Genomic DNA, 16,648 nt, shown 5'->3' with positions numbered 1-16,648 from the left:
AATTACTTTCCTCGCCGTTTACTTAATGAACAGAGGTAAATCTTCGTACATGAATGAATGGTCGATGAGAGTGAATAATACTTTCCGTTAGAACATTAACTGATTTTGAAGAAAACATTGTCGTGACAGCCCTTGCCAAACTAGTTCTGTTGGTTTTCAAATGTTCCTACGCTTTTTTTTTTTCTTGCGCGCTCTCTAATTGACAGGTGTCAGATTGTGACAGATACTTGTAAAAATAATGTTTCAAAGTTTGTTTGGAAGCCTTTTAAATCACCTTTATCGTTACGGAAATGAAAATGTTTCGCTGAGGCATCTCTCTTAAATTTGCATCACCTCTATTTTAACTACCATTTACTCACTCAAAAATTGTTCAGTTTATGGAAGATCTTGCCGTATTTACGGCCATAAATCATTCGGGTTCTTTCGGAAAGAATTTCGTCAAGTTTAAAAACAATAAATATGTTATTTACCGGCTAAGGGTCGGTCCGTATGGTGAAAAACTGTGACCTCGGTCTTGAAAATGCTGCCCTCGGCCTACGGCCTCGGGCAGTATTTTCAAGACCTCGGTCACAGTTTTTCACCATACGGACCTCCCAGCCGGCAAATAACATATATATATCAAAGTCTGTGATGTAGAACCACTTGTATGGTTCCATGCTTGCTAGTCTCTAAAGGTATTGCTATGTCGCTCCCATCCCTCCCAGAATTTTATTAGGAAGCGGCTTGGATTAGTTACCAATCCAAATGGATGTCCTACTTTTGTTCACTCTCCTAACCTTGTTTCTCAGGAAAGATCATGGAACAGAATGAAATTTTGAAAGTATAAGAAGTCCAAAGTACACATTTGAAAGCCAATGATGACAAATAATATTCAGTCAGCTTTCATTCAATCAAATCATGTTCCCTTATTCTTGTAACACTGTTAAAATCTTAATCTTGTTTTCATTTTTTTTTTTTTTTTTGCCTAAGTGTCTTGTAAACAATCCTTGACAGATAAGCAATGTTAAAGAGTCACAGTGGAAACATCATTTCTTTACTGAATGTTGAATAGTTCCTAGCATTAAATAGTTTTATAAAGCTTGAAATTATTATCCAATAGCTTATTAAATTTAAGAGTGATTTTCAAGTAAGCATTTAAACAATAAAACAAATATTGCATGATACAAATCCCTAATAAAGTAAATTTTAAGTAAAAATAGAGATCAGAAATTCTCATTAATAACTACCTCTTATTCACACTTATCAATTAATTCAGAAGATAGCTCTTAATGCCTAAAGTTAACCTGAACACATCATCTCTAATGCATAGTTCTTAATCTTAAGCCAATAGTTACGTATCAATTAAATTATCTATACCATACATATAACAAAATACCAGTAGTTTTATCATACACATAAGTCATCTTAATGAAGAGTTTAATGAATGACTGTGCTTGCTGTCTACTGGAAAAATCTTCTTAGCTTGCTGGAAACCCAAATGCAGGACAAGACACCAAAACACCCTGAGGGAGAAAGGTTCACGACTGAACAAAATTAATATATTATTCAAAAATACTGTTTGAGATGCATGTATTGTATTCTTTAAAAATATGCATGTTTAACTTGCGTAGGTCATGCAGTTCTAGTCTGTCCTGACCAATTTAGTAAACCATGTCATGTCATGATCTCATTTCTATTGTTGCCACAGCAACTGTCAAATATTTGGTTAACCAATATGAACACTGAATTTGCTGCCATTACTCCATCCTTAGTGGAGGCTGTGTAAAAATTGCAAATTTCACAATCTGTGTCATAAACTTTAAGATGCTTTTTAATTTACCCCATTAACATCTTGTCAAGTATAGGTATACTTAGTCATATGCTGCAATAGCTATGTTAAGCTATTACATACTTGTGTTTGAAGTTAAACTGGCATTCACAAAGTGTGTACAATAACTTCCCGCATAGAGAATTACATGTATCTCAAAACATGAATATTTTATCAAAAATATTATTCTTCTGGGCACAGAAATTCATATTGTACTGTGCATGCATTGTATATGGGTTTTTTTTTGTTTGTTGTTTGTAATTTTTTTTTTGCTTTACCGTAGTTTTACATCCGTTGAAGGATTTCGAGTTGGAACTCAAAATGAGTATGCTTCCAATTGTCCTATGAACCTTTAGAGGTCATTCGTATGAAATGGAATGAGTACATTGACTTTGGTCAAATGTTATCTTTGGTAGATTATCTCAGAAACCTTAAATGTTGCTATTTTACTCTCTTAGGAGCAGCAGGACAATTTTCAAAGGTTGTCATTTTGTCTTCTTACCAAAGTATAAGAACCAAAATTTGAGAAGCAAATTATTCCTTGATTTCAAGACATATGGAGCATGAATCATAATTAGGTAAATGCACTCCCTGTTGAAGATATTGCTCCCAGGGGAACTTTGGATCACCAGAGAGTGGAAAGTTGCCATTTTATGGCTGTATAAATGCACAGTACAATACCAAGAAATAATCTTGAGCCTTGCACTTTTTGGTTGTAATTTTCTCTTATTTTGGTTGAGTAAGAGAAAACATTTTTTTTGTGCGAAGTACATTGTCAGAAAAAATTGTACTCTAAATACATTAATTAGATTGATAATTATTGTACAACCTTGTTGGAATTTCAAAGAACAAATTGAATTGTTTTTGCTGTAAGTCGAACTTTACAATGATCAAAATAAAGATTAATTGTGTTCTATGTTCCACTAGTAATTCCACATGTGATTAATGTATTTTAGGGCAGCTCATAGTCATAAGCCCCATGGTTTGCAAATAAGCTGCCTTGTCAGAAAAACCAAATTGTATATATTCAATTATAAATATTGAAAATATTTTCTGGCAAAATAAATCTATCTATTAATCTATCTATTAATCTATCTATCTATCTATCTATCTATCTATCTTTTGACCTATTGATCTAGCAATCTGTCTGTCTATTTTTTTTATCTGTCAATCAATTAATCTATCTGTCTGTTGTATGTAAGTGCAGTGTATGTTTATGTATTAATTTTATAAGCATTGTGGTAGCCAACTATAGCTAGTGCGCTTAGCCTCAAGCAGCTAGAAGCTTTCGTAGGGAACTTTATCTTTGTACTTGGGATACAAGGCTTATGGCGACCACACTATGTCTAATAGTATTTGTTATTACTCAACTTGTTGATCCTGTCTGGGTTTATTTTGTAAAAGATGGTCTTGTCCCAGAAGGGACTACCATTTTGTCTCACTGCTCTTGATGCATAATGTACCCATGTCTTCCTTCAAATTCTCAGAATGCTGTTGAAGGAGAAAGGTTCGTGACTGTACAAATGAAATTAATTATCATTTAAAATACTATTTGAGGCACATATACTGTATTCTTTCCTTTCTTCCTCAATTGGCCCATGGCCAATTGCAGATGTATCTTGCAATGTCATTTCTTCCACAATTTTTGAGGGCTTGAACAAATTCCCTCATTGTAGGCTCCTTTGCTAAAGTTTTAAAATATTCAAGTAGACATTCGGTAGGACTTCTTCCATCAGCTTGTATCAAGTTTAACTTATCAGAGTGAGCCTTCAGCTCTCTTCCAACACTGCGCCATGTTTTGCGAGTGCAGGTCTCGCTGGCATCAAGTTGTGTTTGAACATACATGAACAACGTGCCATTCACATCACTCAACATTTCCATCTGAGAGACATGAATGTCTGCATGACAGGAAGAAAAGGAAGGTAATAAATATTTGAAATTATTTGGGACATGTTCACTTCACAATTTTGAGGTGTGCACATTTCACATCAATAAGTTTCCAGATTTGGGGACTTTTGTGTTGAATCATTAAAAATATGCAGTTTTTATGAATTACAGGTGCCAGGATTTTAACTGTATTCTTTAATGTGTTGATATATGGATAAATGGTTGGTCAAAGTCATCTTCCATTTAAGTTATGTGGGTTTTTATCATGTATCATTGCAATACATGTATGTGCTTTTTCATCTCATCATATTAAGATTTACAACCTTTTAGAGTTTAAGAATTCAATATATAAAATGCATTACTTGATAAAGCCACAATCTTTGGTCATACAATGACAATTGTTGAACTATGACAGAAAACTGAAATATAATTTTTGGTTCAAATATTTACGCTAATTTTTACACTGATTGTATAAAAGCAATACATGATACAAACATCTTTTAGATTTAAATTACTAATTCAGGTCATGAAAATTAGATGAGGCAAGGTTTGGATAGCTGATCAAAGGCTGGCTGCAGCTTGGTTTATGCTAAATGAGATCATGAAAGAATTTTATTATACTGAGTTGCAAACTAAATCACTAGATCGAAAGAGTTTAACTAAAATTTATTCTTGCTTTCTCTTCACCATATTCCCGCAAATAGCGTAGCTCCATAATATCTGCATGTATAAACACATACAAGCCACAATTCTCCCAATCACTCTGATGAAGGGCTATAATGCTTGAAATGTCAGCTTATAAACTCTTTATGGTGGCCAATTTACATTATTAACTCATTTGATATTACTAATTATTACCCTGTTATACTCTTCCAATAAAGAAACTTAATTACCCCATTTCAATCCCCAGAACTTGAGGTAAAGAAAAAAATTACAAAATGTTTTAAAATTACTTCTTGTCAATCCTTATTGTTTTTGTTTTTCTCTTTTTGTAAGATAATGCTAACCTATTCTATGTTGAATTCAAAGTTTGAAATACCTTGTGTTGAAGAGCTACTGACTGTGGCCTGCGATGAACCGTCACTTTCACCAGTATCAGTCAGTGGAGTAATTTCTTCTGCATTATCTGAAAATGGTATGTTCTGAGTTAATTGCAATTTTTGACCAAGCACTGCATGCATTTGAGGGTTGAGGTTCGCATTTGCATTTTTACTTGTGATATCATGCTATCAGTTCCCTGACGGCAAGATCAGAGGACTTGCTACCATGATTTTTGACCAATTTTTGAGAGTTAAAATCTTACCTGTTGACTCTTCATCTCTTGGAGTACTGTGATCTTGCCTTTTCTTGTAGAAAATCACTATCACCAGCACTAAGATAGTTGGAGCAAACACAATGACTAAAGCTATCAAAACATAGTTAATTGTTAAAATTGCTTTGTGGTCCTGTCCAGGCTGAACTTTGTTTGTTGGTGACACATTTGCAGAGTCATAATTTCCTGTTAGTGGCCGACTGCTGTTTATTTTGACTTTGACTGAAGGACTTGAGGCAGTGGTGGTAACATCATAGGCTTTCGTTTTAGATTGTGTTTCAGTTGTCTCTTTGCGATTGGTTTCCAATTTAACAGTTTTTGTAGAATGTGTTGAAGTAGTTGTGCGAATCATTGATTCCACTTCCACACAGTCATCAATGTTAATATCAAATTCATATCCTTTAGGACATGTTTTCCCACACTCTCGGTTGTGGTTAACTGTGCATTCCTGAATCACATTCCTCAAACCACAATCTTGACACATTTTGCAGTGTCCTTTTCCATGCTTATCTGAGTAAGTTTTGTTAGGTTCACAAAATACACACTCAATTTTTGAGTCATTTGACACCTTGGATCCACAAGGAACTGACAATCCCTGTCCAATGGGACAGTTGGCACAAGGAACACAGTCCACTATTTCACCATTGGGACTATACCGTACAATGTTTTTTGACAGAGGACATGGTATGGGTTCACATTTTATCGGAGACTGCAGCCATAGTAACCAAAGTAGTGTTATCTAAGGGAAAGAAAGAGGAGAACTATGAATCCATTTTGAGCGTGATTCTCAAAAATAATAATTACAAAAATTTTGACGCGGTGGGACACCAAGATGAAAAAGCCATATCATTTGGATAAGTTAAATTGTTACTCTGTTCCTTTTTCAATAGGCCATTTGCGAATCACCTTTAGCCTCTTTTCCAAAATGAGGCCTGTAGCCATTTAGTATTGATAGTAAACTGAAGTATAAATTGTAACACATTAATGTTTTTCATACATGTATCTCGAACTTAAAGACAATTTAGAATCACAATCGTATTCACCTAAGTATTTAAGGACGCTGGTTTCAGAGGAGGCTTTCGATGCCTTCATTATAATATATACTCTGAAGATTTTACAATAATTTTGAAACTTCTTCGTCTGACAAGAATGGCCCAACTGAAATTGAATTCATGTTTTCGGACGCCCCTACAGGATCGTTGTAGTTCGGGTTTTCAACAAGTTCATAACACAAACATTCTCCACACTGAGCAGGTTTCTTCGTCGAACTCGAATGTATTCTTTAGCGCGATAATAAACTGATATGTGACGAAACATTTTAATTACACAAATCCCCTCTAACCTTGAGCTCGATGGCGCACTTCATACCATGTGAGAGAAACCTGTAAGAGAAACAAACGTGAAAGATTGATCGAAAACTGTCAACAGGTTGCTAGAGATATAAATAGCCAGTCTGCTGAAATTAATGCAGATAAAAAGGGGAATCGGCTCTATTAGAAACAACGGCAAAAAGAGGGACCTCTGCCCCTTCGCTAGACTTCACTGCTTACCCATTCTAACCCGCTTGGATACTGAAATTTGGGTTTCTTCTTACTGGAAAGAGAAAATCTGTGGTAACTTAAATTCTTTTCAAGTCGAGTTATTTGTATTCAGTTAGCGATCCTAATATCAGAAGCGCACGCGAAAGTGATGGTGCAATCGACGTCGCGGATCGCTCTTATGACAGTAGAGGAAGACTGGAACGAGGTAGGGTCTGGGGATTAGGGGGGATTCCCCTAAAACGATTTCTGTCAGTTTTTTTAACTTTTCAGCGAGTGTAAGTGCGTACGCTTATAACCATAGATGACTTCGTGTTTCCTGGTATGCTGAACGTTCTACATTTAGTTGTTTGTGGGTGACCCTTGATGCAGACGTGGAAATTTCAAACAGAGAGAATTATCCGGGACCCGTTTTGATTGATTTACTATGTGCAACGAATCTTCTCGCTTCTCAAATATTAACAATTAAAATAATGGCCGAAACATTGCGATCTTCAATTGATGTCTTGAATTTACAATTGAAAGTGACTCTTGAATTATTGTTTGGACGATTAAGCATCTTTTTATCATCATGGTCAACAAAGATATCCCATCAACATCCTTACATATGATCAACAAAAGACCTGCCTTGTTCCTGTCAACCAAGCTTCCTACGAGTGACTAAAACTAATAGTATAGCGATCTACACCTAATAAGGACTCTAAATCATGAATCAAATGATTAAACACTCATATGTCTTTGTTAAATTATAATAATAAGGCATGGTTAATGAAAACATTGGCAAAATCATTCGGACAAGAGTGGACAGAGCATTAATTGGAAAAGTGGAAAACTGTCGAGCGAAAATTTTGGAGGAAGAAGCTTAAACATTGTGAGGAGGAGAAATTGCATGAAAATTTTCCTACGAACGCATTTTAACCTAATGAGATTACCCTTTCGCACTAAAAACGGTTTTCAGAGTAGATTAATTCGAAAACATTCGTGTGGGTAAACGAAAGCGGAGGTAAATGTATTCGAAATACAAATGACAGGGTGGTACAATATATTTGTTCTCCTGTAAGTATGAAAGCTTAGCTACGATAACATATTATTGTAAAGCCGTGATATACTCCAGTATAATCTAAATCTAGGAAAGCCTGGTCTGGCTGGCCGAAATATTATTTTGAATGATATTTTGATACCTCACTATTCAGTTCTCATATGATGGGGTCTCCTGTGAGGTACAACTTACAACCAAGCAGGATCTTTGTTCGCAGTTTTGGAAGTTTATCAGTTTCAAATCGTTTGTTTTCCTTCTTTAAGTAGAACTTGTGGACGAAGAAGAACGAGTGAACCCTTAATTAGTTATCAAATACAAAGAACCGGAAATCTTACGCTAACATAACTTTACACGTCATATCCTTTGAGCGCAAAGGTAATCAGCAATATGAAAATGTTCGTGTGGGAAACGTAAAACGTCGCCAAAGAAGAAAAGATGCAACGAAATAAGTAAACAAGCTTACTTTGACGACGTGTTGTGTCCATGTGACGTCTGTTTGAGGCAATCCGATCCAGGGCTTAGTTTTCGATCTTGTCTTTACCTTCTTACAAACTAGCTTCATCTCTTTGACACACTGCATTGACGTCAGTTTTTTTTTATCAGTTCATGACTATCAAGCCATTCTTGCAGAAGACACGAGGCAAAGACGTAGCGAAGTCGGAAATGCGCTAATTTGGTGATGCAACCCATGTCTGAACTGTCAATTTCCTCGAAACCGTTGCCATAATTTGCAGCGACTCGCAAACACTGGTTAAAAATTGCTTAAAGCTAAATTGAAAATTAAGTGAAGCATATTTAAAGCTCGAGTTCTTTCTGCTTTTAAAGCCAAGAACTGGTCAGTGAACGTTCACATCGAAATGAAAAAGGAAGAAGTATATCAAATTACTTATCACTCCAAAGGGGTTTTTCCCTCCAATATGCTTGAATGACCTTTGCATGCGTACTGAAGCAAAACCTCCCGCATCTAAGGCACTGAAGATTGTTTGAGAAAGCTTTCCAGCAACGGGTGTCTTATTCTAATATTCATTTTTCTGAAGTTTTCTTTTATGCACGAGGCAGCCTTACTAAAAAGGTCTTGTTGTCAAAAGTAGTTGCCCATTTCATTTTCTTCCGTGGTGGACACTGATTACATAAGTGATGACTAAGCATCTCGGTTGCGTGGGAGTTATTCTCATAAAACAACCTGTATTACGTGATCTTAAAGAGAAATATTTCCTACAAAATTTGAAAATCGGATTGAAAACCACATAGGTTACTGAAAATAAATAAGGACTTCCTTTTCAAGATAAATTTTCATGAAATACTACGATTAAAGGTTATCTGAATGTTTCGTGACAGCTTCTATTGAACTACCACCGGAGATTGCAAACCTTGCATGAGATGTTGTGCTGACAGAAAAGACGAAAATATAGAGAAACAATTAAAATTTTGAAACCAAAATATGTTTGAATCATGTCGGCTATTTTCACACCATACCCCTCTCTTTAAATTAGGCGTATGACCCTTTCCTCGAATTTAAAGTTGCTTTAGCTTAGGTCATTTATAGAAACACTTAAGTCAGCTTAACAGCTTAAGTCTATCCTTTCCTCTGAGAAATTAAATGAAATCATCGATTTTGGCGGATGGACAGGTTGGCATTTGTTCTATTCGTAGACCTGAGTGTAATCTCCCCTCAAACTGATACAGTAGAAAAGAAGTTACACTTTTAGTTTTAATAAGCCTACATGTTTGCTTCCTTTACAGCAACCCAAGTGGTATGTAATCAGCCTCCAAGTCCTCCGATTGTGACTGGGAATGACTCTCCTAAATTGCAAATCGTATGAACTCCTTAACTTCCATAGCCAAGTGAACAATCATCTACACTCATCGGTCACTTACCGCAAAAAATCAACCGGAAGTCAGTTAACGCTGAGTAATTTCTCACAACAGATTTCCGTTAGAGGTGCTGCTTATAGTTGTCTCCAAAAGGGAGCTAGACATAGAAACAAACATTGCTTATGCTTCGGTTAATCTCACTCAAGATTCTATCTAAGGGGCCATTATTTATCGCCGGGAAAAGGGGGGCTAGGGGAAAATGGTTGTTTCACTATAAAATTTACTAGGGGCCCCTACGAGGCTCTGTAATATTCTTATAGTTTTTCCCCACCTCACCCCACCTCATCGGAAATTAATTGGCAGTCGATTTTCTATAGTCTCCCCTATACATTCTGTTGGACACGACTGATCCCCCCGACCTCCCCCCCCCCCTTTCCTCCGCCCCTTTGCCCTCCTCAGGGGATAAATAATGACTGGTCCCTGACGAAAAACCTGACTGAAACCTATGGATAAAATGTTAGCATATTTTAACTCAACATTATATTTATACAAGAAGAGGAAAATAAAGTTATTTGGGTTAGACTACAGTATTAGCTCATGTTTATTTTCTAATCCTATGTTAGTTATGTTAGTGAGCTATTTGCAAATGCGACGAAATTTGGCACCGAGCTTCTTCTTTAAGGTGTAAACAAGGCGGGAAGGAGGGCTCCCTCGAGATCCTTTTTCACTCGTTAGGACTCAGAATTACATAATCTATAGTAGCCTTGATAGCACATGAGATACATTGTGGATCAGATATGGAATGCTACGATCGGCGAAAAAATTTTTGCCACATCACCAGTGGGACCACATTCATAGTCTGTAATAAAGTAATGGCAAAAAAATAACCTTACCTAAGAGTAACATGGTAAAAATCAGCCAAAAAGATTGGCTAAAAAATTGTGAACAAAAAAATAAAAAATAAAAACAAAACGAAAAAAACCCTTTGTTTGTAGTGGTGTATAATGCACTGAAATTATTTAAGCTCTTATCGGGTTCTGGTCCAGAACCGCAAGAGCTACTAATTAATTTATTCCGTTACAAGTTAATTGCTAAGAGCCAGCGGAAAAAAAGATCAGAGATGCCAGTTGTCTTATTAGCACGGACAATGAAAATACAAACAATAATAATAATAATAATAATAATAATAATAATAATAATGATTATAGCAATAACAATAATAATATCAATAATGGTGTCAATAATAGTAATAATAATAATTATGATAATAATAACGATCATATAAATATATAGAATGATCATCATGATCATCGCCATCACTATACAGTACATTTCCCGCCTATTACACGACAACAACGTTAACCGCTAGCTCCACAAGAAAAAAGAAAAGGTTCCTGCTGTATCCAGTACCAGCTGAATTTTTATCAGCCTATGTGTTACAAATCACTCAACTTAAACATCCAAATGGGCTAGGAAGTGACCTTAGTCTCAATCGTACCGAGAATGAGAAATATGTGGCAGTTAATGCTCGCCAGGAGAATTCTGCACAAAGGTTCTTCTTTGATAAGCTAGCCCCAAGTTAGCACTTTTTCAAAACTCGAGACTCATTTTAAGGCTAAGGAAAGGTTGGTGAGTTCATCAGAGTGAAAAATTATTCGATTTTACCGCAGTATAATCAAGTAAATGCAAATAATCATAACAAACGTAAAATTGTTATATCTAATGTCAGAACTGGTACGGTTTGCATTATGCTATCCCAATTCTCCCATACGAGATCAAAATATAACTTCTTTGCACTGTCTGCCGTAAATTTCTTGTGACCCCTTAACTGATATTTCTCTCTCTCTCTTCTTCACTATCGTCACTCTTCTGCTTGAAATTGAACCAGTACGCTAAAGAGAGGTTCATCCTAGGTATTTTCTGGAAATAGGAGCTTTTAGAAAATTAACCCTAAATAAATTTAGGTTTTGATTGTTAATTCTCCCCTCTAACTGTTAAACACTTCCTTGTGAGTTGCTTACGAGAATTTGATGTTTAATCAAGATAATATCTTCTACTTGATATGTCTGACTATTCACTGAGCATTTTCTGGATAATGTATGGATGTATGAGGGGAGAAGTTACATGTTAATCACTTTTGATGGTTAAAGGTTTTATAATGCTTAACTGTTTTAACAATACTATGTGCAAGAAATAAAATTCTCGCATGTAAAATCGGTCGCTCAAAGATACTCTCTGGATAATTTGTAAGAGAACCTTTATTACTCTGAAGAATGAAGACTACATTTATTGACACTTCCTAAATGACACCTGCATACAAAGATATATCAAAGTCTGTGGTGCAGAACCACTTGCATGGTCCCATACTTGCTAGTCTCTAGTTCCTAGCATTAAATAGTTTTATATAGCTTGAAATTATTATCCAATAGCTTATTAAATTTAAGAGTGATTTTCAAGTAAGCATTTAAACAATAAAACAAAGAAGATTGCATGATACAAATCCCTAATAAAGTACATTTTAAGTAAAAATAGAGGTCAGAAATTCTCATTAATAACCACCTCTTATTCACACTTATCAATTAAATCAGAAAGATAGCTTTTGATGCCTAAAGTGAACCTGAACACATTATCTCTAATGTATAGTTCTTAATCTTAAGCCAATAGTTACATATCAATTAAGTTATCTATACCATACGTATAACAAAATACCAGTAGTTTTATCATACACATAAGTCATCTTAATGAAGAGTTTCATGAATGACTGTGCTTGCTGTTTACTGGAAAAATCTTCTTAGCTTGCTGAAAACCCAAATGCAGGACAAGACACCAAAACACCCTGAGGGGGAAAGGTTCACGACTGAACAAAATTAATATATCATTCAAAAATACTGTTTGAGATACATGTATTGTATTCTTTAAAAATATGCATGTTTAACTTGGATAGGTCATGCAGTTCTAGTCTGTCCTGACCAATTTAGTAAACCATGTCACGTCATGATCTCATTTCTATTGTTGCCACAGCAACTGTCAAATATTTTGTTAACCAATATGCACACTGAATTTGCTGCCATTACTCCATCCTTAGTGGAGGCTATGTAAAAATTGCAAATTTCACAATCTGTGTCATAAACTTTAAGATGCTTTTTAATTTACCCCATTAACATCTCGTTAAGTATAGTTATACTTAGTCATATGCTGCAATAGCTATGTTAAGCTATTACATACTTGTGTTTGAAGTTAAACTGGCATTCACAAAGTGTGTACAATAACTTCCTGCATAGAGAATTACATGTATCTCAAAACATCAATATTTTATCAAAAATATTATTCTTCTGGGCACAGAAATTCATATTGTACTGTGCATGCATTGTATATGGGGTTTTTTTTGTTTGTTGTTTGTAATTTTTTTTTTGCTTTACTGTAGTTTTACATCCGTTGGAGGATTTTCAAGTTGGAACTCAAAATGAGTATGCTTCCAATTGTCCTATGAACCTTTAAAGGTCATTCATATGAAATGGAATGTGCACATTGACTTTGGTCAAATGTATGGGCGACCGTCACCACCAAGAATACAAGGATGTCAAATAGATCAGCAAATACAAAGATGGTGTAAGGATCAGCTGCAGGATAGCATAGCTAATAAAGGAATGGCATGGCCAAATTATAGACAGTCTAGTTTTCCTTCGTGAAACAGAACACCCTAAACATGAATAGTTTAGCCAAATGAGAAACGGTCTAGTAGCCCATGTTGAGTTGGAACATGAGATTGTGAAATGGACTAGCTCAATTACGAATAGCTTAGCATTCATTTGCGATACAGTACTCAAACGGTGTAGCGTTGAGTTAAACGGCTCAGGGTATCGTCGAGTAGCACAGCGTACGCACAAACGGTGTAGCGTTGCGTCAAATGGCTCAGCTTAATGTAGAATGGTACAGCGTACACACATATGGTGTAGCGCTGCGGGAAATGGCTCAGCGTAATGTCGAATGGTACAGCGTACATAAAAACAGTGTAGCGTTGTGTGAAATGGCTCAGCCTAATGTCGAATGGTACAGCGTACATGCAAACAGTGTAGCGTTGCGTGAAATGGTTTAGCGTAATGTCAAATGGTACAGCGTACATACAAACAGTGTAGCGTTGTGTGAAATGGCTTAGCGTAATGTCGAATGGTACAGCGTACATACAAACAGTGTAGCGTTGTGTGAAATGGCTCAGCGTAATGTCGAATGGTACAGCGTACATGCAAACAGTGTAGCGTTGCGTGAAATGGCTTAGCGTAATGTCGAATGGTACAGCGTACATACAAACAGAGTAGCGTTGTGTGAAGTGGCTTAGCGTAATGTCGAATGGTACAGCGTACACCCAAACGGTGTAGCGTTGCGTGAAATGGCTCAGCGTAATGTAGAATGGTACAGCGTAGACACAAATAGTGTAGCGTTCGGTCGAATAGCTTTGCAAAACATCAGACGCTCTATCTGAACATTAAATTACTTAATATTACTTGAAATATTTCGATGTTGTGGCGAATCGTCGTGGCGTGACGTGAAGGCTATGCCATTCCTTTATTAGCTATGCTATCCTGCAGCTGATCCTTAAGCCATCTTTGTATTTGCTGATCTATACGACATCCTTGTATTTTTGGTGGTGACGGCCGCCAAGGCATCTCGCCGAAACCACCAAAAATACAAACCGCAAATGGAACAGCGATCTGCTGGGGGTATGACGTCATCGAATGTGAAGACTGACACGAAATCATTACATGGCGTAGTATAGTCTTCACTTCGCTTTGCCGTAAAGCAGAGCCAATTTGGTACGTTTCTCCTCTTTTTTCACTACTGATATTGCACTTATTCGTTGTCGTTCATGAAAGCGTCAATTAAAATAGCAACGAGACTGAATTCTACCACGATTTGCCGGCCTCCCGGTTTACCACAGTTTGCACGCGTTGGTGGGCCTGAACATGTTTATAGTATTAAGTAGTGTTATGACGTGCATTAAATGTCAATTGTCGAGCTCTCTTTTCTTTCTCCGACTCACGCTTACTTTTCAATGAGAGTCCAACTTCAACGGCTCTTTGAACATTGGAGGAGTACGTGAGAAGTTAAATATTGTTTGTGCCCTGGACGCCATGGTAAGAAAACTGCTGTCCTTGATCTGTTTTGACATTTTTCGATCAAAGTGATATCGGAATGCTTTAATTGATGTGCCGGACGATAAGAGTAAGCTAAGAGAAGACATATTTATTATTTTAAAGAGGTGTACATTATATTGCTTTGTTTATTAATTTTTTCCTGGGTGCAGTGATAGTAAAAGTAATGCACCGTAATGCACGTAGTTGTACGTAATTGTCCAACTTTACATTTCTGTACCTCAACTATTAATTTAACTATTAAACTCAACTATTATTAAAATGTGCATTAAATGTCTATTGCCGAGCTCTCATTTCTTTTCTTTTCTGACTTGCGCTTTCTTTTCAAAGGGAGTTTAACTTCAACGGTTCTTTGAACATTGCAGGAGTACGTGAGAAGTTGGATTTTGTGTGTGCCCTGGACGCCATGGTCACGCAACTCTAGTCAATATATTTGGTGTGTACTGAACTCAGTCTGTAGCAATAATAATAATAAAAATAATAATAATAATAATAATAATAATAATAATAATAATAGTAATAATAATCACAAAAATTAATAGTTGAGGTACAGAAATGTAAAAATAAATAAAAATGTAAATAAATACGTCTACCGAAACAAACGACGAAACAGCAAGACGTCCTGTCAATTGTCTGAATTATGCAATAGTTTTTATTCAGCAAGTTGCGACTGTAACAGATCGAACGGTAAAACTCGACCTAGAGTTGGACAATTACGTACAACTACGTGCATTACGGTGTCCGCACTAGCCTTCCTTAATACGTGATGACTACGGAATGGGAAAGAGCACAGGGAAGATAAGTATGTATGCGCGCAAAACCAACTCAGAAAAAATATTACTCTGGCAAAAACTATTTTGGAACGCGAAAAAACCCTTTAACTGTTTCCGGTCCAGACATGTAATCTACGTTTGATCGACAAAATAAAAATGGAACTTACTTTTACTATCACTGCACCCAGGAAAAAATTAATAAACAAAGCAATATAATGTACACCTCTTTAAAATAATAAATATGTCTTCTCTTAGCTTACTCTTATCGTCCGGCACATCAATTAAAGCATTCCGATATCACTTTGATCGAAAAATGTCAAAACAGATCAAGGACAGCAGTTTTCTTACCATGGCGTCCAGGGCACAAACAATATTTAACTTCTCACGTACTCCTCCAATGTTCAAAGAGCCGTTGAAGTTGGACTCTCATTGAAAAGTAAGCGTGAGTCGGAGAAAGAAAAGAGAGCTCGACAATTGACATTTAATGCACGTCATAACACTACTTAATACTATAAACATGTTCAGGCCCACCAACGCGTGCAAACTGTGGTAAACCGGGAGGCTGGCAAATCGTGGTAGAATTCAGTCTCGTTGCTATTTTAATTGACGCTTTCATGAACGACAACGAATAAGTGCAATATCAGTAGTGAAAAAAGAGGAGAAACGTACCAAATTGGCTCTGCTTTACGGCAAAGCGAAGTGAAGACTATACTACGCCATGTAATGATTTCGTGTCAGTCTTCACATTCGATGACGTCATACCCCCAGCAGATCGCTGTTCCATTTGCGGTTTGTATTTTTGGTGGTTTCGGCGAGATGCCTTGGCGGCCGTCACCACCAAAAATACAAGGATGTCGTATAGATCAGCAAATACAAAGATAGCTTAAGGATCAGCTGCAGGATAGCATAGCTAATAAAGGAATGGCATAGCCTTCACGTCACGCCACGACGATTCGCCACAACATCGAAATATTTCAAGTAATATTAAGTAATTTAATGTTCAGATAGAGCGTCTGATGTTTTGCAAAGCTATTCGACCGAACGCTACACTATTTGTGTCTACGCTGTACCATTCTACATTACGCTGAGCCATTTCACGCAACGCTACACCGTTTGGGTGTACGCTGTACCATTCGACATTACGCTAAGCCACTTCACACAACGCTACTCTGTTTGTATGTACGCTGTACCATTCGACATTACGCTAAGCCATTTCACGCAACGCTACACTGTTTGCATGTACGCTGTACCATTCGACATTACGCTGAGCCATTTCACACAACGCTACACTGTTTGTATGTACGCTGTACCATTCGACATTACGCTA

The 16,648-nt window shown here is 36.5% G+C and overlaps 1 protein-coding gene across 2 annotated transcripts; it reads right to left on the bottom strand.

Moving 5' to 3' along the window:
* Window positions 1–1,011: 1,011 nt before the first annotated feature.
* LOC113673568 (uncharacterized) lies at window positions 1,012–8,691 on the bottom strand. Of its 2 annotated transcripts, none has more exons than XM_089204402.1 (5): window positions 6,557–6,724; window positions 6,349–6,388; window positions 4,998–5,745; window positions 4,734–4,820; window positions 1,012–3,705 (listed from the first exon to the last, which is right to left on the bottom strand). In XM_089204402.1, the coding sequence occupies exons 2-5, from the start codon at window positions 6,370–6,372 to the stop codon at window positions 3,395–3,397; spliced, it is 1,170 nt and encodes a 389-aa protein (XP_089060528.1). In that variant the 5' UTR covers window positions 6,373–6,388; window positions 6,557–6,724; the 3' UTR covers window positions 1,012–3,394. The 2 variants fall into 2 exon arrangements, with proteins under 2 accessions (XP_089060528.1, XP_089060529.1); XM_089204403.1 differs by lacking the exon at window positions 6,557–6,724 and adding an exon at window positions 8,047–8,691 and having other exon boundaries at window positions 1,400–3,705.
* Window positions 8,692–16,648: the final 7,957 nt, after the last annotated feature.

Source organism: Pocillopora damicornis, chromosome 4, assembly GCF_964200805.1.
Source record: "Pocillopora damicornis chromosome 4, jaPocDami1.2, whole genome shotgun sequence".
In the NCBI taxonomy this organism is placed as follows: Eukaryota; Metazoa; Cnidaria; class Anthozoa; order Scleractinia; family Pocilloporidae; genus Pocillopora; species Pocillopora damicornis.
The sequence above is the reverse complement of the archived record's forward strand: the minus strand, read 5'-3'. Positions and strand labels throughout refer to the sequence as shown.